We start from the raw sequence: 23802 nt of genomic DNA, 5'->3' as shown, positions 1-23802 counted from the left end.
TCAGGCTTTTGAATAGTCTATAAGCTTTTGGTCTTTCTCATTTCTTGCTCTTCAAACACGACTTCCAACTTTTTTTTTCAATCCTTCTCCCTACAGTACAAAGCATATATCGATTTTATCTAGCCAAGGGGTAGGGAACCTTTAGCTTGGAGGCCACATGTGGCCTTCTAGGTCCTTGGGTGAAGCCTTTTGACTGAATCCAAGTTTTACAGGACAAATCCTTTTATTAACGGGACTTATTTCGTGAAATTTGGATTCAGTCAAAGGGCCACCCTTGAGAACCTAGTGGGCCACATGTAGCCTCGGGGCCACAGATTCCCCACCCCAGAGTCTTTCTGACTCCAAGTTCAGTGCCCTTTCCACAACAGTACTCTCAAGGGTGAGGTCACAGATGCACTGAAAAGTTCAGGAAACATGATGTAATGAAATGCCATAGCAGAAACGCTCATTTATATTTTTAACACTTCAGTACCTTATTGCTGCAGGAGAAAGTAGAAATGGCAAGTAACTATCAGTCAGGAATAATAATTAACATTTATATTGTGCCTTAAGGGTTGAAAAGCACTTTACATGTAGGATCTATTTGATTTGATCCTCACAACAACCCTTAGCAATCAGTGCTTTTACTATCATCCCTATTTGACAGACGAGGAAACTTAGACTGAGAGAAATTAAGTAACTTATTCACGGTCTCGAGGCTAGCAAAAATACGAGGTAGGATTCAAATTCAGCTTTTCCCCACTCCAAGAGAAGCGCTTTATTCACTCCAGATCCATGATAGAAGCGAGACAATTTCAAAAGCACAGAGGATAGCTCTGTGAGAGATTTACAAGAAAGGAAGATACGGACTCATACGGGTGGGGGAGGGGAAATCACCAAATCATTAAAAAAAAAAAAAGAAGCAATTGAGATTCAAGAAATATTGACCCAGCGGCCTATTTTCTTATCTTTATAAAATGAGAATGACATACTTAAGCATTGAGGTTAAGCTTGAAGAACATATGAGAAGAGAATCACCCCTGCTGCTCAGGGTGTGAGGGCGCCGGGAGGGAAGAATGAGTCAACTACTCTGGCCCTCAGTTTCCTTATCTGTAAAATGCGGATAATAATCCCTGACGCAACTAAAGCTAAAGTCAAATGAAATAATGAATGGAAAGGCTCCATCTTCCAATAATAATATATAATATACTTTTTTTTTTTTAAGATTAATCAGCCACCGCAGAGTGTCTGAACAGAATAGGGGATAGGTGAAATCCTCCCGCTTCACACGCAGCCAATCGGGAGCTTAGTTGAGGAAGGCACAAGGAAGAAGTGAGTCAGACGCCTGTCATCTCTAGGTCTCCTCTCCTGCCCAATCGGCCACCGTACCCCGAAGTCTCCAAGTCTCGCGTTGCTTGGGGCTAGAGGCGGCAAGTGTATTCGCGTAGCTCTGGAAAGATGGCGGCGCAGGTGGTAGATCTGCTGCGGGAGGTGGCGCGGCTGGAGGCACCGCTGGAGGAGCTCCGGGCCCTGCAGGCTGCCGTGCAGGCGGTTCCTCTCAGCTCTCTCCGGGAACAGGCGGCTGAGCTCCGGCTCGGGCCTCTCTTCTCGCTACTCAACGGGAATCACCGGTGAGGGGACTCCCTGGGGGGATGGCGGGGACCCTTCCCCTCGGAGCGCTCCCTCCGCCCGCTTTGTCGCGATAGGGACGCTGTCGGGACTCCCCGGCCCCCCACGGGAGGCGTGTTTTGACGAGGCCGGGCCTGAGAGCCTCCCTGACCTGAAAGGGCCCCGGGAGCCCCGGCATCGCCCCCCTCCAGGCCCTGCCAGGTGCCCGATCTCGGAGGCAGAAGAGCAGAGTTCGAGACGTGACCGCGCTGCTTGCAGATCTGTGGGACCTTGGGCACTTCGCTTCCCCTCTCTGGGCCAGAAATAAGCAGGTTAAGGTTTCTTCCAGCGCCAAGTGGACCGTTAAGCCTCCTCCCCCAGAGTCGTTACTTAGCACTGTGCTTTGCACCGCCCTAATGCACTGAACGCATAAATGGATTGAAAACGTTGATAACGTCCCAGCCCGCCTTCAGTCCCCAATCAATTAGGGCTGTAAGTCACATACACAGATAATAATACACTTACTCAGCCAACTATGATAGTTTTTAGCTCATTTATCGTGAAGAAGTGCGATACAGTGGAAGGAATCAGAGGACTTGGGTTCAAATTATGCCCCTGTCACTGCATGTCTGGCCTGGGCCTTCGCTTCCTCTTTAGTAAAATACGAAGCTTTGCCAATGATAGATATTTAATAATAGTTGAATGACTGAATCTCACGGTACTTGCCTCCCTCTCCCCTCTGCAAACTGGTCTCTTCTCGGGCATCCTCTGTCTCTCTCCTTCTCCTCTTCCCCCCTCCAGTCACTTCCAGCCTCCAGAGCATGTTGTTGAAACATCTTCCCTGTTCTGAGGGAACGTTTGATATATGTCCAATATGTCCGATCCAGGCTTTGTTACTTAGAGTCAAAGAACATTGGAGACTGAAGGAACTAAAACATAAGATATGGAACACAGAACATAGATTGCAGATTGATGAGGTTTTGCCAGTGAAGGATAGTTACTCCCTTGGGAGGGTTTGGGATGTCCTTTTGGTACTCCAGGATTTTCCAGCCTTCTAGGACCGGTCAGTTTCATCTCTACACAAGGATGAGCGATTGGAAGAAAATTTTGAAGAGATGGGAAAGGATACAAAGATGATTATTAAGACAGCATTTACCCTTAAGGTAATCATGGTCTTGTAGGAGAGTTAAGAGTGCACAAAATTAGAACATGATTAAGTGCTTGAGGGGTAGGAATTTGACAAACGATTTAATAAATACAAAACATTTATCTGCAATTTATAGTTGCCTGCCACACTTAGAGGTTAAAGTGACTTTCTCAGTGTTATGCAGCAAGTATATGTCAAAAATGAGACTTGAATCTAAGAGTTCTTGCCTCCAAGGCCAGTTTCTGTTCTTTATGCCTCCCTGCCTCTCCCTGTGTATTTTAAAATTTTTATGTGTTAATTTTCTCTCTTCCGTGTTTCCTTCCCAGGCCATAAAGTCCAAAAGGATTATACCTTATCTAAACTTTATTTTATCTTAGGGCCGGCATAATATTTTATATATACGGTTTTCTTAATGTTTGAGTTGCATTTTTAAATCGGAAGTGTATTGTTTATATGTAAAGGAAAGAACTCATCTCTGTTTTAGGAATCAAATGCTTCATAGAAAAGATGGCATTAAAGGACAGGAAAGATATCAGCAGGCAGAGTTTTGGTGGAAGAAAGGCAGGGAGTTCTAGATATAGGGAATGAACAAAAGCACAGAGTTAGGAAAGCCCTGGAAGAAGAGAAGGGAAAGACTTATATAGTGACATGATAACTATCATCTGATATTCGAAGAGCTCTCACTTGGAGTCCCCTCTTAAGTATCTTGAGCATTTCTCAGTCCTTTGCTGGATCATGATCCCTCTCTCACCCTTGATCATGGCTAGCCTCTAAGGCTCTTCTTTCCTTGACCTTTTCTTCTCTCGTTATACTCCCCTAATGATCTCATCCACTCAACATAGGTTCATCTCTGTGTAAGTAGTTCCCAAATCTATAATCCTTCCCTATTCTGAACTTCATATCTAAATTGCTATTTGTATTCTGTATGTGTCTATGTGATTGTCTCATCAACATTTCAAACTCAGCATATCCAGGATAGAACTCCAAAGTTTCCTGTTTCTTTGCAAGTTATCATAATCCTTCCAGTTACCTAGTTTTAAAATCTTGGGATCATCCTTTTAAAAAAATTATTTTGAATGTGCTTGCTAATGTAAATTTTGTCTATCTTGATAAAATATAAGCTCTTTTAAGGTCGACTGTTTAATATTTGTCTTGGTATCCCCAGCGTTTTGCAAAGAACCTGGCACAAAGAAGGTACTTCATGAATGCTTGTTGGTTGATCCTTAAGCCTTTTCTCTCCCTCTGAATCCAATTAGTGGTTGAGTAAGTTCCATCTCCATATCTCTCTAACCATCACCCTAATTCTGGTCACTGTGAGTAATATTTGCATAGTACTCTTAAGTTTTGCAAAGCACTTCACATGTATTACCATATTTGGATCTCACAAGAACCTATTATTTCCCTCCATCTTTTATAGATATTGAAACTGAAGTAAACAGGTTAAGTGACTTGCCCAGGGTCACACTGCTAGCAAATGTCTGAAGCCAGAGTTGACAGGTTTTCCGGACTGTATGCACTCTATTACCTAGCTACCTGCAACTACAATTCATCATCTGCCCTGGTGCCAAAATCTTACCAAAGCAAAATGCTCACCTACTAGAAGATTTTCAGTGTTTCCCTGTTTTCCTCTAGGATAAAATGCAAACTCTTCAGTGCATTTAAAGCCCTCTACATTATGGTGCTAACATACTTTTCCAGGCTTATTATATATTGTTCCTTTTCATGTATCTTCATTCTAGCCAGACTGGCTACTCCCATCTCTTCGTAATCACATAGGTTGTCCCTCATACCCAGAAAACAACTTTTCTTCACTTTTGTGTCTTAGAAACTAGCTTCCTTCAAACCTCAGCTCCTTCAAGCCACCCCCATGGGAATCTCCCAAATTTTTAATCAAGAAGAATTTTTAAGTGCCTGCTGTAGTTGATGCTGGGGATACAAAGATAAAAGTCAAAGAGCTTATATTGTGTTGAAGGAGACAATGTATATATAAGCATATACAGAATCAAAACAAAATGAATTTGGGGGGGTGCCAAGGTACTAGCAAGCTTGGGGAGTAGGAAAGACTTTGTGTGTAGGGTGGCACTTAAGCAGATTTTTGAAGGTAACAAGTGATTCTAACATGTAAAAGTGAGTTGGGAATGAGTGCCAGGCATGTGGGAGAGAAAAGAGATGAAGTGCCATGTTTGAAGAACAAGAAGGCCAGTTTAATAGGACCATGAAGTGTGGGAAAAAGAGTAAGGTTGGTTGGAACCATGTTGTGAAGCACTTTAAAAGCTAATCAGAAACTTACATTTGATTTTAAAGACAAGAGAGCCATTTTAGTTTATTGAGTGTAGGAGTAACAGACTCACTTGTCACTTTCTTCTCTTAAAATCTCTTTGGCATTGCTGTGAGGATAGATTGGAGTGGGGAGACACTTAAAATAGGAAGACCAGTTAGGAGGCTCTCTGTTAGAATAATTCAGATGAAAAGTGTTGTGGGCCTGAACTAGGCAGCCAGGTAGTACAATGGATAGAATGCTGGGCCTGGAGTCAGGAAGACCTATATTCAGATCCAGCCTCAGGCAGTAGCTGTGGGACTGGACAAGTCACTTAAACTCTCTCTAGCCTTTTCCTTGAATTGCAAGCATTCCAAAGAGATGATATTTGTGAAGCACAGGGCCTGGCACATAATACAAGCTTAATAAATGCTTGTTCCCTTCCCACCCCCATGGGTAGGATGATGGCTGTCAGACAGAGGTGAGGACGTTGAGGAAGTATAGATGACAAGATTTGGCAGCTGATTGGCTGTATGGGATGAGGGAGAGTTGAGGAATCTGACAGAACAAGGAGGCTCCAAACCCAGATGACTGGAAGGATGGTAGTGCTCTGGACAGAAATAGGAAAAGAGGAAGGGTTTTAGAGGAAAGATGAGGAGTTTTGTTTTGAGTTTGAAATGCGTATATGATATCCATTTGAAATATCAAATAGGAAATATGCTACAGACTAGGCCTGGATCTATAGATTAGGGAATGAGCTGCTTAAAGATAATAATTAAACCGTAGGTGGCTGATGAAGTCATCTAACTAATAAAAGAATACAGAGAGAAGGGGTAGAAAAAGACTCAGAATGGTGTTCTTTTTGTTCTTAAATTAACATGTATATACTTAGTTGTGTACATAGGTTTATAGTATCATAAATTTATAGCTGAAAGAAACCATACAAATTCTGTAGTCCAGCCTCATCATTTTATAGATGAGAAAACCAAGGCCCTGAGGGGTTAAGTGATTTGCCCAAGGATCCACTGCTATAGATTAAACCCACACCCTCTAATTCTGAATTCAGCATTCTCTGTATGTCCCCAGTAGATTGTACATTCATTGAAAGTAGGACCTGTTTTGTTTTTGTATTTGTATCCTCAGAGCCTGGCACAAATGCTTAAAGTAAATATTTGTTGAATTGAGTTGAATTCAATAACACTTATTTCACCTGGGGATAGAAGTTGGACCAGTAGGTGGGAATTAGCAAGAGGGATTTATACTTCAGAGGTTGGAGTAAGTGATCTCTGAGGTCCCCTTTCAACTGTGAGGTTCCATGATTCGTGAAAATACAGAATGTGCGTGATGAGGGCAGGGATAGCTCTTGGTTGGTGTTTTATGTATTTAGAATTGTAGTGTGAAAGAAAGCTGCTGGCAGAGCAGAGTGATGCCAAATTATGGATGGCTGTGAGGCCCAGTTTAGTAAAGGAAGTATTAAGAGTATCTTTGTAGGCCTCAACAACTCCCCAAATCCTGGCTACTACAGAGTGAGAACTAAGGAGGAAGATGGTACCAATTCTTCCCTTAATCCAGCATTTTCCATTGCTTCAGGCTCAACTCAAGTTCTGACTTCTCCCTGAAGTTACCTCGTATAGTGCCTAAGCTCCTAACAGAGCATTTAGCACATGTCTTGCACACAGTAAATGCTTATTAAATTGAAAACCCTGACCCAAGTAATATCTCCCTTCTCTGGGAGAGAATACTTTTTAAAAAATGTGTGTATGTTATGTATATTCAGTTCTATCTGACTCTGTGACCCCATTTGGGGTTTTCTTGGCAATTCCTTCTCCAGCTCATTTTATGGGGGAGGAACTGAAGCAAACAGGTTAAGGGACTTGCCCAGGGTCACACAACTAGTAAGTGCCTGAAGCCAGATTTGAACTCATGAAGATGAATCTTCCTGATTCCAAGCCCAGGGCTTTGTTCACTGTGCTATCTAACTTCCCTTAAAACAAATAAAAAAAAACCATTTCCCCAAAATATGTTTATATAAATATAAGACACAGAAGTGACTTATATTTAACGCCTGTACCATTCCATCAAGAAACAGGAACCCAACCACAGTCAGCTACCTGATTTGCTGGGACAACTCTGCCCAAGGCCATGCTCCTGTGTCCAGTGATAACCTACCTGAACTCAGTGATTAACATATTTCCACACTGTCATACACACCCCATCTTAGTGGTTTTTAACCTAGCCCTTGTTTGCAATTGTTTAAACCTCATTATCTATTCCCCATTGATTACTCCGTTATTCTCATCTCACTCAACCCAAATCTCCCTCTCCCATCCTCCCTCTCCAAAGCTACTTTAACCTCCCATTGTGCTTTAAAGCAGGGCTCTCCAACCTTAGGTTTTTACTGAAACAATAGACAATATATTTTGATTTGCTATTTTAGTGAGAGCTTTGCAGTAGCTCAGCTTAGTTTACTAAAGCATTTATGTAAATTTCTATGCTTATAGGCAGGCTGCATAAATCACTGCCACCTTTTGGACAGCCCTGCTCTAAAGCATAGTGCTTACTGGAATACTTACTCCATAGGTAACAAAATAGATTTCATCTTAAACCTTTTCTTTTCTCTGTCCATCTTTTTGTACTCACTAAATTTGGCTCCCTTCTGATGACACAGCTTTCCTGGCAAACCGTTTTTAGCATTGGTTTTACTTTGACTCATACCAGTGTTCCACCCTGCCCTACCCCCCTTCCCAGACTCCCTGACCATGGTGGAAGAATTGGATTACTTCTTGTTCCCCTTTGGCCATTTTCCAGGTATTTCCTCTACTATCACTTTCCTCCTTTCAAGTTCATTCAGTCCATATTTATCTCCCCAATGCATTTTCCTCCCTCAGTGAGTTCATTCTCTGGCCCATAGTCTTTTCTGTCCACCTTCTGCCCTCATACTAGTGGACTTAAACATACATATTGATGCTCCCTCAAGCACCCTAACTTCCCAACTCCTCAAATTATTAATTTCACGTGCTCTACTCCTCCACTTTGCCACAGGTACACACAGAGATGGTTATACTTTTGATCTTGCCATCACCCATAAGTATTCGATATCCGTGTTTGTGAGCTCTGAAATTCCTTTATCTGATCATAATCTGCTGTCCTTCCATCTCTCCCTTTGCTTTGCAACTTCAAACTCTATTCTTTGTCTTCATGATAACTTCCAGTCCCTCCACCTCTTAGTTCTTGCCCAGACCATCATCCCTGCCTTGGCTATACTCTCTTCCCTTTCCTATCTTGACCTCTTGGTGAACCATTTTAATCCTTCACCGTCTTCTTTTGAATCTCTTTGCCCCTTTATCCTATCATAGATTTTGCCCTGCCAAATCCCAGCCTTAGACTACTCCCTGTCATCTGCTGCCTTCACTCTTACCTGTATACTGCTGAACAAAGCTGGAGAAACTTGGGAAACTGTGCTATGTTCATTACAAATTTATGTTACGTAATCTTAGCTGGGTCTCCTACCTGCAGTAAGTCAGTCCTTCTACATCTCCCCAATCAATTCAGGATCCCACCCACCACTTCTGCTTTTCTAAACATCTCTTTTAAGATCTGACACAGCTTTCCTTCCCTTACCCCTTTAGCTGAGACCTTTGCCTCATGTTTCACTTAAAAAGTCGAGGCTATTTACCAAGAGCTTCTTCTTTTCCCCTGTTTCTCATCTCCTATCACTCAGATGCCTTCTGCCACTATCACCTCCTTCCCATTTCACCTCTGCATACACAAGTGATCACATTCCACCCCATCTTCTCCAGCAGATTGTTCTATCATCCCCATTCTCTTACTAATCTGATCATTCCCTGTCTAGTAACTATCCCTACTGCTTTACAAAATATGCCTACGTCTTACCCATCATGAAAAAAAACCTCAGTTTGTTCATCCTTGCCACTGCTGTCCTGTATCTCTCACTCTTTTTGTGGCTGAACTCTTTGAAAAGGCTATCTATACTAGATGGTTTCACTTCCTTTCCTCTTCAATTGAATCTGCTTTCTCCAAAGTCACTAATGATGTCTTAATTGCCAAAGCTAATGACTTTCTCAATCCTCATTATTCTTGACCTCTCTGCAGTCTCTTAGACAGTTGATCACCCTCTTTTTGATACTCTCCTCTCTCTAGGTTTTCATATCACAGTTCTCTCTTGGTTTTCCTTTTACCTGTCTGGTCACTTCTCTGGGTGTTTTTGTTTTTTTTTTTTTTACTGGATATTCATCCACATCGCACCCAATAATCACAGGTGTTCTCCAAGGCTCTTTCCTAGGCTCTCTTTTCCCTCTGTATTATTTCATTTGATTATCTTACAGTTCCCAGGGATTCAGTTATCTTCTCTATACAGGGTGACTCTCAAATGTACTAGCCCTAACCTATCTGCTGACCTTTAGTCTCTTCCTGTTGGACATTTCCAACTGGATATCCTATAGACCAGTTATATCAAACTCAAACAGAAATGGATTCCTGCCAGCTGTATATCAAGTTAGAAAACCATAAATTGATATTATCTCTGTTGCATTGTATTTTTATTTATTTTGTTAAACATTTCCCAACTACATTTTAATCTGATTGGGGGAGTTTTGTAGGCAGAGAGTTTGATAGCTCTGCCATAGACATCTTTTTATTGGGGGTGGGGGAGGCAGGGCAATTGGGGTTAAGTGACTTGCCCAAGGCAACACAGCTAGTAGATGTGTCAAGTGTCTGAGGGCAAATTTGAACTCAGGTCCTGACTCCAGGGCTGGTGCTGTATTCACTGCACCACCTAGCTGTCCTTTGCCATAGACTGCTTAAACTTGACATGTTCAAAATGAAACTCCTTATTTTTCTCTGAAAGCCTTCATTTCTTCTTTTCTTTCCCATTAATGTGGAGGGCACCACCATAACTCCTAGTGACTCAGGCTTGCAATCGGGATGTCATTCTTGACTCCTCACTCTCACTTCCTGTGTCCAATTTTGCCAAGGCCTTTTGATTTTACCTTTATAACATCTCTTGCATATGTCCCCTTCTCTCCTCTAAGAGAAGGCCTCATCACCTTATTGCAGTTGCCTATAGTTGGTCTTCGTGTTTTAAATCTTTCCCTACTCCATCACTCAGCAGTCAAATTGATCTTTCTAAAGCAATCTGACCATATCACTCCCAACCCCTACCCTCAATTAAGTAAACTTCAAGGGCTCCCTATCACCTCCAGGATCAAAAATAAATCTTACTCTTTTTGGCTTTCACAAGCTAGCCCTTTCCTACCTTTGTTGTTTTCTTACACCGGCACCGTGCCCGACATATAGTAGTACTTAAGAAATGCTAGTTGACTTACTGACAATATACCCCAGTTTGCCTGAGACAGGAGTGTTCTTAAATGTTAATATGATTTTCTGGACTTTAATGTTTAACTTTCTTTGCCCCCAATCACAAAAGTCACAAAGTCTTTCAGATTTTGCCTTTACAGTATCTTAGATATCCTCATCATCACCATAATTCAGAGTCTGAATTTTTTATTTGTTAACTCACAACAGACACCTAGCTCTTCTTTCTACCTCTAACTTCCCTCCTGCTCACTGCTAACTTTGCTGTGGTACCTTCCCTAATTTTCCTTACCAGAATCCACAGATTATTATCCAGTCATATAGTTGGAAGGGAACTTTTTTTTAGAGCTTCTGGACCTTTGATTTCATCTCCTTGGGTGACTTTGTGGAAACTCCTTTTACTAATGCAGATCAGCAACTTCTCTGTAGTCTTAGAAAGGTGCCTGGGCCACTGAGAGGTTGTGACTTATTTATGGTAATGGCACCAGTATGTGTTAGAGGCAGGACTTGATCCTAGGTCTTCCTGACTCCAATCCCCGTGTTCACTATGCCACACTACTTCTTAAAAGGACCTTGGCTGTCATGTAACTTTTGTTTTAGAGTAGAGAACTGAAGCCTAGAGAACAGAAATGACTTGCCCGTGGTCACATGGTCACTGGATGGTGGTGAGAGCCAGGAACTCTAGGTCTCCTGATTCTCAGTCCAGTGTTACTTGATCCCCTTTCTTAATTTCCATAGCACATTGTTACTGCCTCCAATTTCATTCATTGCATATTTCATATGTTATATTGTTTGTGTGTATGTGTCTGTATTGCCATCCCCACTAAACTGTAAAGTGCTGGGTATTTTTTGAATGGGCATTTTTGGACAGATGTTTAGGGCAGAAAGTGGCTTGGGTAAGAGTAGAGGAAGAATATAAAGAGTAATAGGATTGTTTTAGAAAAAGAGGACTAGCTTCCTGTGCAGGTGAGGGCCCATTGGTGTGAACCATTGAACATAATATTTATATATCAGTTGGATTGCCTGGATTTGTTTCTTTTTACTTTTTTAAAAAATCTTTTATCCCCGGGAGAAGGAGGAATGTGGGAGTGGGGAGGAATCTAGGTGATGTAAAAATAAAAGAGATGAATGAAAAAGTAAAAGAACAAAAGAGTTAAAAACCAGATGGTTTGATTTGAATTTAGAAGAACAATAGATAGTGGAAAAAAGGATAATAGGTAATGAGAGGTAGGTTAATTTGTAAAGACTTAACAGAATTTAGAGCTGATAGCAAATCATTTCATGATTTCTGTGAGAGCTGACAGGAATCTTACTACTAAATATATTAGGTGGACTGGATTGTGGCTCAGTTGGAACTGATTGGGAATAGACTATTTTTTGATCTGGAAGTAAAAGTGAGAAATGAACCAGAAATTTATTTAAAAAGGAAACCATAAAAGTTTGAAAATTATATTAATCTGAATCAATGGCATGAATAATATGTTCCTCTAAATTATTTGCTTGTATATAATGTACACTCTGAACTTCAGAATAATTAGATATTAGAGTTTGAAGGGTCTTTAGAATTGTGTGAGGTAGTAAGAGAATAAAGTGTGAAGATATATATATATATATATATATATATACACATAAATACATATATATACACACAGATATATATGTGTATATATATATATATATATATGTATTTATATCTAAAATGTTTGAGAATCAATATTTGGAGAAAAGGGAAATGGGATAAATTTGAGTCTGTGGAAATCTGATTATTTAGCCTTTAGGAACGTCTTTCTCCCCCTCCTTCTTTAGATTTATAGATGTCACCTCAGCTGTGAATGGAATACAAGATTGTGAAATCTTCCCTATGAATAACTCAGGCAAGGCAATATTCAAATAGAGATAGTACCAATTTAGTTAGGATGTGAACCTCACCAGGCCTAAGTTTTGTTTTCCTGTAAATCATATGATTTTGGGGAAACCAGATGATAGTCCCCTCTCCCCCTCCCCTAGCCTACTTACGAACGGCCATCTTAGCATTAAAGTTTCCCTATAAGGTAATTCTGTAGTTTTTGTGCTTGTATTGGGTAAAAACTTATTCCTGGTTAGATTGTGAGGCCACTTGTCTCTGCAAATGGGGACAGGGGTCCAGCCTCTGGGGTGGGATTTCTTAGAATTGTTTGTACAAGGGTATATATCTCCCTGCTTGCCTTCCCCCCCTTGCCTCTCTTCACTGCTATCTCTGCCCTGGTAGTGAGAGGTGCCCAATTCTTGAGACTTGATCAAATAAAGCTTCTGGTTTTTTTTTTTTTCTACCTTGAGAAACCGAGACATCTCTGTTTTTTTCACTTGAGTCAGTGGTTTTTTGTCCCACACAGAATTCATCACATTCAATTTCCTCATTTGACATATGGAAAAACAGGTCTAACAAAATGAAGTGACTTAACCAGGGTCTTGTGGTAGGTTTAGTGGCAGAAGTAGGACTAAAACTCAAGTTTCACTGCTTCTAATTGCAGTCTTCTTTGTATCATATCACCCTGAATGCTCTTTCCTTCTCTCCTAAGCAGCTGACTGAGCTTGTGTTATGTGTAGAGATTCGACAGGATTGGTATGGGAGAGAATTAATTGGAAAAGGCTGAAGTCCAAAGACACAGTCTTTTGGGGAGAAATCTGATTGTTTGGGTAGTGGTAAAAGAAAGTTACTAGTAGTTAAATACTAGGTAACCTGTTGTTTGATTATGTGTATATATGTAACATACATAGCTTTGTCACAGCATAACTTTGCTATTCTACACTGTCACATTTAATTATGTGCTGTTTTGTCCTTAACCTATTTCATATGAAACAAGTTTCCCCAACACACTTGTAAGAAGCTACATTGGGCAAGGATTATATCTTTTAGTTCTCAGTTTTCTCATTGTGCTGAGCACATGGTAGGGTACATAGTGGCTACTTAAATACTTGAAATAAACCCTTGACCAAGGGTCTCTAGGTTTTCCTAATAGTGGACCAAATGACCAGAAATTCATATGTGTGAAAGGTGCATCAGTAATTCACAAACAGTGGTAAAATGTTGTCTGTTAGCTATCCATATATAGGGTTTTTTTTTCCCCCATTAAAACAAAAACAATTCTCCCCTCCCCTCAATTTAATCAGTTTTATTTGTACAGACATGCAAAACTATAGGCTGGGTGCTAGTCATAGGTCAGTTTTAGTAAGTCAGTGAAAGTAATAGACTGCTAAACCACCCTGCTACTCATCCCCTATGTGACTTCCTCTCTGCCTGTCTCGATAAATGATGGGTCTTGGTTTTCAGGGAGCAGACTACCTTGTGTGTGTCCATCCTGGAGAGATTTCTCCAAGCCATGGAACCAGTCTACGTGGCCCGAAACCTTAGGGATGAACTGCATAGGGGACTATCTCACCCTGATGATGCTGTGGTAATCCTTACTCTGTCCCAGGTATGGAATTTTAATAGTACCCATGCTGCCCTACACAAGATTTTTCTTCTTCTATAGAGGTGTGGGTGTATAATGACAGTTATAATTCAGTTGTTGTAACAGCAGTGTTACTAGCAGCTGCTGTGGAGACGTAAGGCCAGTAACACCAGCACCCAGGAGGGCTGCTAGCACAGGTTCTTTGATCTCCTTTATAAGGAAAGCAACTTTAAGGTGTTTAACAATCTCACTTTAATTAAACTTACATAGATCATTCACTTAGTTCAGGGGAAAATATCAGCACCCTGAACTTCAGAGCAAATACAAATAGAAATTACATAAACAGAGCAAATAACACATATCAACAGACAGGATTCTGTCTGACCATAGCAATACATACATACTTGCCAGAGAGAGAAGCACCAACATCTAGGTTTTCAGAGCTGGGGCAGGGCTCCTTAACAGTCACCCAGAGTCTTGTCTGGCCAAATCACAGGAACAGTTTTCCACTGAGTGAGCCCCCAAAGCAAAATGCTGACCTTAGAGTATATATACACTTATTCAGAGTCAGCCCACAGAGGCTGTTATTACCATGTGATTCAAACTCATGTGACTTAGGCTTTCTTGTGACTTAAGCAGGTCATCAAAGACTTTTGATTCAGTCAGTGACTCTTGATTGAAACAAAGGCAAGACTCAGTCAAAGGTACTTGATTGCCTTAGTGCTGAGAAGCATTCTAAAAGAAAAAACAGTGAAAAGCCCCACTTTGCTTGCTATTATATTTCTACCCTTTCAGGATCCGTGGCCTTGCAATCTAATGGCCATGGATCCTGGAATAAATAGAGGCACTATACTTTGTGATCCCATCACATAATAACTTATTAGTAAGGTGGCCACATAGTCTTAAATAAAATACATCATTCAGTATATCTTACAGCATTTCTCAGAATACCCACACAGCATACATCATTGTTCAATAAACTAAACTGTAACGTTCATAGCAACATCCTTAAGCAAAACATCATTCAGTAGCATTCTCCAAAATACTTATTTACACAAGCAAGGGGTCCCAAGCCAGGGTCTTCCCTAATACAACATATCATCCTTAAGGGGTAGCAGAAAATACAAATACCATTTACTCCTAGGTCATAGCAAGTTACAGTCTCTTCAGTCAATACAGAGTGTCCAAGTAAAGTCCTTCTGGGGAGTGTGTCCTTCTCCCCCCACTGCTGCTGCAGGCTTCCTCCTGGTACTCAGATTCAGGCATGCTTTAATGAGCAAGGTCCCAACACATAATGATGATAAGTGGGTCTATATCAGGATTTACACTGACTTATATTGCTGTGGTAATGATCCTTAATGCATAATAAAAGAAATTCTTTTGAGAGATTGAATGATTATGTGTCTCAGCAGATGCAGATATTTGACTATTTTGTAATCCTACAGTGGGAGTCTGTTACTGATTAATATCTTGTAATTTTTCAGGTTGGAAGAATTGTAGAAAATTCAGAGGCCATTACTGAGACTCTCAATAGTCCTGAATTACTGAAGGAAATAATTTATTGCATTGGTGCAGAAAAATTGGCTGTAGCTAAAGCGGTGAGTATTCTAGACGTGTCAAACAGTCTAAAATCACAGGATTTCAGAATTGGAAGATATTTCGAGGTAACCAGGTCTAACCTATACCTGAATAAGAATCCCCTTTAGAACACTCCTAGACATAGTCAATAAGCAGAGAAGCTGATTTCTTTGGAAAAAAAAATAGAAGGTGGTCCTGACAGTGAATGGTGAAGGATTTGTGTGGATAATTATTACTAATTGAGTTTGAAGCCTCTTTTAGGGTATCTCTATGATGCATTGCTAAATGAATGCTAATTAGTAAGCTTTTGCCCCTTTCCTCAGGAATATATGGTATCGTATACATAAGGTTCTCATTTACTCAGTTGTTGTCAGAAGAAATCTTTTAAAAAGTTCTTAGTTGTGAACCATTGATTTTTAGCTTGCTATTTTCAGTTACTGGGAAGTAGCATGGTATAGTGAAAAGAAGCCCAAGGCCTGGCATTGCCACTTCCTAGCTGTGTGACTTTGAGCAAGTGACTTAACGTATGATCATCAGTTTCCCAAGATGTAAAATGGAGAAAATTATACCTGTTCTTTCTCATTGGGTTATTGTGAGTTTCAAATGAAATAATGTTTGGAAGCACTTTGTAAAGTACTTTTGAATTACTGTTATTTTCCTGTGTTTACATGATTAAGAAAATTATATCCTTTTGCAAGGCCATCAAGTCATTGTCAAGAATATCCTTAACTCAAGCTGGATTGGAGTCTTTATTTGAAAGCAGCCTGCTAGATGATTTGAAAAATGTAATGAAAACAAGTGACATTGTACGGTACAGAGTCTATGAGGTAAGATGAAAACTGTACTTTATATCATCTGTACCAAAATATACAAAGAGCTTGTTGTGGGATGATCCAGGAAAATCATACTAAACTTTAATATTGACAGTATGTTACAAATTATAGCATATGTTCCAGTCTAAACAACAATTAGCAAATAAGTATTTCTTTACTGTGTACATGACAGATTGCTACTTAATATGGAATACAAAAATTTAACAGGGTTGAGGAGCCTTGTCCACAGAGAATTTAAAATCTAGTTGAGGAGAAAAGACAGACAGACCAGACGGACACACACACACACACATACACACACACACCCATACCCATTTATCAAGTGCCTAATTGAGGCAACATGGTATAGTTGACAATGGATTTAAATCCTGCCTCTGATACTTTCTGTTTATCTGATTTTAGCAAGTCACTTTATCTTTCTTAGTTTTGTGACCTGTAAAATGAGGAATGAACTATCTATCCCTTCCAACTCTGAATCCTGTGATCCTATGAATAGATAGAATCTAAATCCTGAACTGTTGACTGTCTGCAAGCTAATTTGCTTTTTAATAGGATTTAAACCAAAGACTAAGAATTTTTGTTGCTGTTCTGTTCTTACCTTAATCTAAAACATCCTGCATCATTCCTTTAAAACATAGGGCAAATTTTAAAAACAGTTTTTTTCTGTGTTGACAGTGTATTATGTGAAGTTTTAAGCTCAGGGTAGAGGCATATGTTGGTTTTCTTTAGAACTAAAAATACTATTTTAAGTTCCCTCAGTCTTTATTTTAGGTTAAATTGAGAACCAGTGTTATACGGGTTGGCTCTTTTTACATCTCTGCTTTTGTTTTTGTTTTTTTTTACTCTAGCTGATTGTGGAGATTGCCTCTGTGTCACCAGAATCCTTAAAATACTGTACCAGCAGTGGATTAGTAACCCAGCTTATTAGAGAGCTGACTGGTGATGATGTGCTAGTCAGGTGGGTTGAACAAGGTGATTTTGGAAAGCAAACCTCTGCCTAGAGTTCAGCTGAATTGGCTCCCTAACAGACCCGTAGAAGAAATGACCATCTAGGCATGATTGTCAGAGCCTTTTTTAGAGGCAACTGGCATAGTAAAAAGAGCATTGAATTTTGAGTTAGAGGTCCTGGGTTAGAGTCATGGCTCTACTACCTACTTTGTGAATTTGGCAGTCAGCCTTTCTTGACTTCATTTTCCTCATCCATAGAAGAAGCGGGGTGGACTAGATGATCTCTAACGTATCTTTCTACTCTATATTTTATGATCCCATTTTATTTCATAGTATTTGTTCATTGAGAGGAGCCAGTGTAAACTTAAGTCACTATGGGAAAAAGAAAAAATCAAGACATACCTTACCCTGTGTTTTATAAATGTGATCTCAGTTAGTAATATCCATAAACAAAGTCACAGAATCATAGAATGTTAAGAGCTGGAAGGAGCAGCATTTGAGTATCTCAGATTGAGTGCTCATTTTTAATCTGAAACTGTACAAATTCTTGTTGATTAAAAGTACTCTGATGTTAGCTAACTAAAATCCTTTTTTTCATTTTATATATTGCAGAGCCACCTGTATAGAAATGGTGACATCATTGGCATACACTCATCATGGACGACAGTACCTTTCCCAAGAAGGAATAATTGATCAAATATCTAATATCATCGTTGGGGCAGATTTAGATCCTTTCTCCAGTTTCTATTTGCCAGGTAATAGATATTGTTTTTCCTTTGTTGTCTTTGAAAAAAGTCTTAGAACCGTGTAATGACAGTGTTGCTAGCAGCTACCATGGGGGTGAAAGACCAACAACAAAAGCACACAGAGGGACAGCTAGGTGGCACAGTGAGTAGAGCACCGGCCCTGGAGTCAGGAAGACCTGAGTTCAAATCTGCCTTCAGACACTTGACATATGTACTAGCTGTGTGACCTTGGGCAAGTCACTTAACCCCAATTGCCCTGCCAAAAACAAAACAAAAAAACACACAGAAGAGCTGCCAGCATAGGTTCTTTGCCCTGCTTTTCTATGGAAAGCAACTTTAAGGGGTTAACAATCTCACTTCCATCAAACATACATATATCATTCACTTAGTTCAAGAGGAAAAGCCAGCACCCTGAACTTCAGAGCAAATACAAACAGAAATTACAAGCATACATTGTATAAACAGAGCAAATAAACACTAATCAGCAGACAGGCTTTTAGCTGTCTGTCTAAGCAATACATAGTTACCAGAGAAGCACCAACATCTGGGTTCTTCAAAGCCCGGGGGGGTTGGAGGGGAGAGAAGGGGGTTCCTCACAGCAGCTACCCAGAGTCTCATCTGGTCAAATCACACAACACTCTTCCAGTGAGTGAGAGCCACAAACAGAATGCTAACCTCTGAGTTTATATACCCTTCTTGGGGCCCCAAAGGCTCTGGACCTAATCAGCAAAAGGGTGTGGGTCTGGGGCTTCACACCTAGTTAGCAAAAGGGTGTGGGCCTGGGGCTTTCCACAAAGCAAGACTTAATCAAAGGCACTTGATTACTTTAGCTTTCTCAAAGAGAAAACAGTAAAAAAGTCCCATCTTAGTTACTGATACAAACTGACTCCTTTTAAAAGAGGCCTCAGTCATTTTATCCTGAAGGAAGATCTGCTGAAGCCTGTGTTCTATCTGTTCTGGTTTTCTATATAGGGAGTTGCTATTGGCACTGTATCTAAATTGTCTCCTAATGCTTAGAACATTTAGTCATTTTTCTCCTAAAGCCCAGTTATGTGAAAACACAAGGTAAAGGTAGTTGCAGTCCAGTGTGTGCTATTTTGCTATTCGATTCAAATTGCTTCTTTGTGACTTTCTCTAGGATTTGTCAAATTTTTTGGCAACCTGGCAATAGTGGATAGCCCTCAACAGATCTGTGAACGATACCCAGTCTTTGTAGAAAAAGTTTTTGAAATGGCAGAAGGTCAGGATCCGACCATGATAGGAGTAGCAGTGGACACCCTAGGGATCCTGGGCTCAAATGTGGAAGGAAAACAGGTTTTACAAAAAACAGGTTGGTGCAGCTTGTCTTGGATTTCTAAAGGAAAGTTTTGTTATTTAATAAAGATAATGAAATTCAGTTGTTTATCATTAAGTTGATTGCTGTAGATTTAATACATTGCAGAAAATTGATGTTTTGTTTTGTTTTTACAATCTTAACGAATTTAGACCCATTCTTAAAAAGTCACTTTTTCAAACTCATTAATAACTCCCTTTTGCAGTGGATCAAAATTGTCTTGGTCCACTAATCACTTAGGGAATCATTTAATGTTAGTTCTGAAAGGGCCATTATTGATCATCTAGTCTTCTAACTTCATTTTACAGATGGAGATGTGGACTCAGAATGGTGAAGTGATTTGTCCAAAGTCCCAAAGCTGGGACTAGGACTTGAGTCACTAGACACCTAATCTAGTATTCCTTTTATTAGAGCATGCAGATTTTGTGGTAGATCGATGACTGTGCCCCCTTTTCCACTCTGGTTTACCGCTGCATAAAATGTAGAGATTTACAATGATAGTAGTGCTTTTGATGTTCTACCTATAGGTATATTATAAATAAATATCTTTCATGACAAACAGTATTGGGGGATACTGTAATTATAAATAGTACAGATAACGATGACAAAACTCTGGCTATGATGCAAGACATGGTATGAAGCAAGCAGCGTGTGTGTTACAGTACCAGCTGTGCCAGAAATCCTGATTGGTTGGCAACCATAAGGGTACCCAACCAAAGAGACAAGAACTGTCAACTACCTCAAGGGTGGTTTTGAACAGAGTTTGGAAATCAGTGCTATTTTTCATGTGTGTGTTCTTAGGCACATATTTTCATGGCTGTCATTTGGTCTCTAAAAGTACATTTATCTGTAGTATGGAATTAGAGAACATCTTTGTGTGTAAACACAAGGTACAATTTATTTAATACAGTCTGAGTTTCCATTTCCCAAAGGAAGTCGGTTTGAACACCTGCTAAAGAAAATAGGACACCAGGCAAAGAATGCTTCAACAGAACTAAAAATTAGGTGCTTGGATGCAATTTCATCTCTTCTTCATTTACCAGTAAGTAGATGAAAATGTTGGTAGAGGGTAGTAGATTATGTTTGATAGACTAAATATATGTGTTTTGACATTTAAAATTTAAATAAAGACATTTGTCAGGTAAGTGTTATCCTTACTCTTAGTGGGCAATACCCCATAAGTGGTTAGTGTCAAAATAAGGGTTGACATAGAATGTCTGGTCTAGTCATTTCGTTTTACAAATGTGGGAACAGGGGTTCAGTGAAGTAAAATGGCTTGATCATGACCGCACAGATATTGGTAAAGATGTGATTAGAATCCAGGGCTCTGGTTACTCATCCTGTGTTCTTCTCAGCTACATGTTTGTGAAGATACTGGAATCAAAAGACCTAGATTTGTATCCTGTCTCTGCTGCTTACAGTTGTTTGACCTTGGGCAAGTGGCTTAACCTTCTTGGAGCTCAGAGTAAAATAAGGAATTTGAACCCAGAGATCTCTAAGGCTCTAGTTATAAATTCCAAGAGTCTGTGCTCTTATTATCATATTGAAAATACTGACTAATTTTCCCCTCTTTGTCCTGCAGCATGATCAACAGACTGATGATCTCCTAAGAATGACAGAATTCTGGTTCTCATCTTTAACTCAGGAACCACTGGAACATTTTAGGGGTATCAGCACCCAACCTTTCCCTGAGCTGCACTGTGCTGCATTAAAAGTGTTCACAGTAAGTCTTCCTTCCAGAGTCAGCAGTGTCAAATATAATTGCTATGAAGTAGTTTTAACTTATATATTCCTGTCGATTAGATTATTATTTTATTGTTAAATGTAATAGAGATTGAAATTTTCAATTTCATGAGAACTAAACATCTAAAAAGTAGTAACATGCTATGGAATTTTGTGGGGTGTTTTTCCCCTGTCCTGTACAGAAATTAGTCTAGTACATTTTAATCAAGGCATATACAAAGTATTTTGAATTCCTGTTTGATATAACATAATGGTATTTAAATCCTTCTTTAATTTCTTGATTTGTTCTCTAGTCATTTAAGTAACTGTATGTAAAGCTTTAGTGCTGTGTGCTATACTGTAGTGGAAGAAGCATTTTGACGTGGAAGCAGAAAGCCTGAATTGTAGTTTTATCTCTGTCACTTAATAGCTGTGTAACTGTGGCAAATCATTTAGCTTCTTTAAGCCATGACCTCCTCATTTGTAAAGTAGGGATAATGATATTTATTCTTTTGGGCTTTAATGAGAAGAGTACTTTGTGAGCTGTAAATGGGAGCTTTTATCAATTTTGCAAATAAGATATAGACCTTGTCTTCAGGGAGCTTCCATCTTTAGCTGTCTTTATAACTTTCTTTTTTTTCCTTTTTTTTTTTTTTTTTTGAGATTAACAAGGAATTGTTCTCTTCCTCTGTTGCTCTTTAGGCTATTGCAAACCAACCCTGGGCTCAGAAACTTATGTTTAACAGCCCAGGGTTTGTGGAATACATTGTGGATCGGTCTGTGGAACATGACAAAGCTTCAAAAGATGCCAAATATGAACTAGTGAAAGCCCTTGCAAACTCAAAAACAATTGCAGAAATCTTTGGAAACCAATATTATTTAAGACTAAGAGCTTACCTGAGTGAAGGCCCATACTTTGTGAAGTCTGTTTCAACTACAGCTGTGGAAGGAGCAGAATGAGTTGCACAAAATTCATTTTAGGGGACCAGTCTTCATGACCAAGACATCTTCCAAAGATCTTTGAGGTTTTTTTTCTTTTTGTTTTGTATTTAACATAACAGATAGAAAATACTTCTAGCTATAATTGCACTTTAAAAAAAATTATCATGGTATGTTTAAGGTAGACTAACAACTATGCATTTGTTGTTGCTGTATTTGAAGTACATTGTGGAACTGGGGTTTGGAGCTCTTTGATTGTAAAATGAAAATATTCCATATTGCAGGGGACTTTGGTCATTATTTGAACTATGTATTTTTCTGCCTTCCTAAATACACATGATCTTGCCAAAATTGCATGTAATTTAAAAAAATATAGCCACAAATGCTAGGAAATTCTTTGCCCTAGAGATGCGCAAATTGAAAATGCTTCCTCCCACAAAGAATCCTGCTTTATTCAGAAGAGAAGCAAATTGCATTAGGAATTCTCTTCTACTCCTAGCCGACCTTTTTGTTCTTTATCCCACTATCTCGTCACTATTGAATGTGCATACTCTTTAGATTATAAAGCAGTGTGGACTCCTAAAATTATGTGTTCTCATCTTTATAATTCAAGTAAACCATTTTTAATAAGGTCTCTTTGGTGAGCTTTTGGGGTGAGTTTTTATAATTGTTGTCTTTTCTAAGAAATTGAAACATTCTGTGACTTAAGGAAAATCCAGGGGATAAAAAAACCTTCCAACTTGAAATCTTGTTTTGATAACTTTTTGCTGTAACTACTGAATTGCATCTGTTCTGTTTTTATATCTGACTCTTCCCACTTTTTTCCCGTTGCACTTGATTAAAAAACTCTCCCTGGCAACACCCGCTGAAGATATATTTATTCTACAACTTCTGTTCCCTATAGAGTACTTGGGATTCATTGAATGTTAAAGTTGGAAGTGACTTGGCACTCAGTATTCCTCTCGAAGGTACTAAGCTTGAGTTACTAGAAATAGGATGTTAGACTCAGAAGGGACCTGTAGCTAATAACTACTAATTTTTCCCCTATCACCATTAACCATTCACCTATTTAGTATCTTGCACAGTGCCATAAATCTAAGTGCTTAGTAAATATCAGTTTGTTAAAGATGGTTTTAAAATTGTAGAACTTTTGAGCTGGAAGGGACCTCTGGGATCTTATAATTTTATAGATGAGGAAATTGAGGCCAGGAGAGGGGCAGTAACTTGCCCAGGGTCATACAGTGAATTGGTAGCAACACTGGAATTAGAACTCAGGTCTCCTGACTACCCAGCTAGCACTCCTTCCACTCTCCATCACCTCTGTAACACATCAGTAAACCTAGCGACTTGATTTTTCATACGTTAGTGTATTGAAACAAATTGTGTTTTTCGAAATGAATTTGGTGATTGTTCCATCCAATAAAACTATATAAAAGTAAGCACTCAATCAGTATTTGTTAATGTTAAGTCTAGCACTGTGCTAGGCATTGGGGTATACAAAGGCAAATATGAGATAGTTCCTGCGTTCAGAGAGCTTATTTTCTCTTAAAAGAAACAGCGTGTGTTCATAGAAGACTATAATAAATAAATAAATGCAATGGAATTTCTTAAGGAGTGGCATTAGCACTTGGAAGGTTCAGGAAAGGCCTCACAGGGAAGGAGCCATTTGAATAGTTGTGCTTTGAAGGGAGTTAGGAATTCTAAGAGGCAGAGCTCATGACCAAATGTAACATTTGTAAAGTGCTTTGCAAACCTTAAAGTTCTATTTAGATATTAGCTATTATTGTTATTACCAGAAAAGAAGCATCTTTCTAAACCACTAACATGACTACATTTAATACTTAGAAAAATCCTGGGAGGGAAGTGCTATTATTATCATTCCAATTTTACAAATGAGGAAGCTAAAGGAGAGGTTAAATGACCTAGCCCAGGGTCACATATCTAGTA

At 39.4% G+C, this 23802-nt stretch overlaps 1 protein-coding gene across 1 annotated transcript; it reads left to right on the top strand.

Annotated features, from left to right (window-relative positions):
• Positions 1-1419: 1419 nt before the first annotated feature.
• On the top strand, positions 1420-22714 carry PSMD5 (proteasome 26S subunit, non-ATPase 5). Its single transcript, XM_036751133.1, has 10 exons — positions 1420-1610; positions 13636-13780; positions 15241-15354; positions 16033-16161; positions 17016-17125; positions 17728-17870; positions 19000-19191; positions 20127-20236; positions 20777-20917; positions 21619-22714. The coding sequence occupies exons 1-10, from the start codon at positions 1438-1440 to the stop codon at positions 21874-21876; spliced, it is 1515 nt and encodes a 504-aa protein (XP_036607028.1). The 5' UTR covers positions 1420-1437; the 3' UTR covers positions 21877-22714.
• Positions 22715-23802: the final 1088 nt, after the last annotated feature.

Source organism: Trichosurus vulpecula, chromosome 3, assembly GCF_011100635.1.
Source record: "Trichosurus vulpecula isolate mTriVul1 chromosome 3, mTriVul1.pri, whole genome shotgun sequence".
In the NCBI taxonomy this organism is placed as follows: Eukaryota; Metazoa; Chordata; class Mammalia; order Diprotodontia; family Phalangeridae; genus Trichosurus; species Trichosurus vulpecula.
This window is presented reverse-complemented; position numbering and strand designations above follow the sequence as displayed.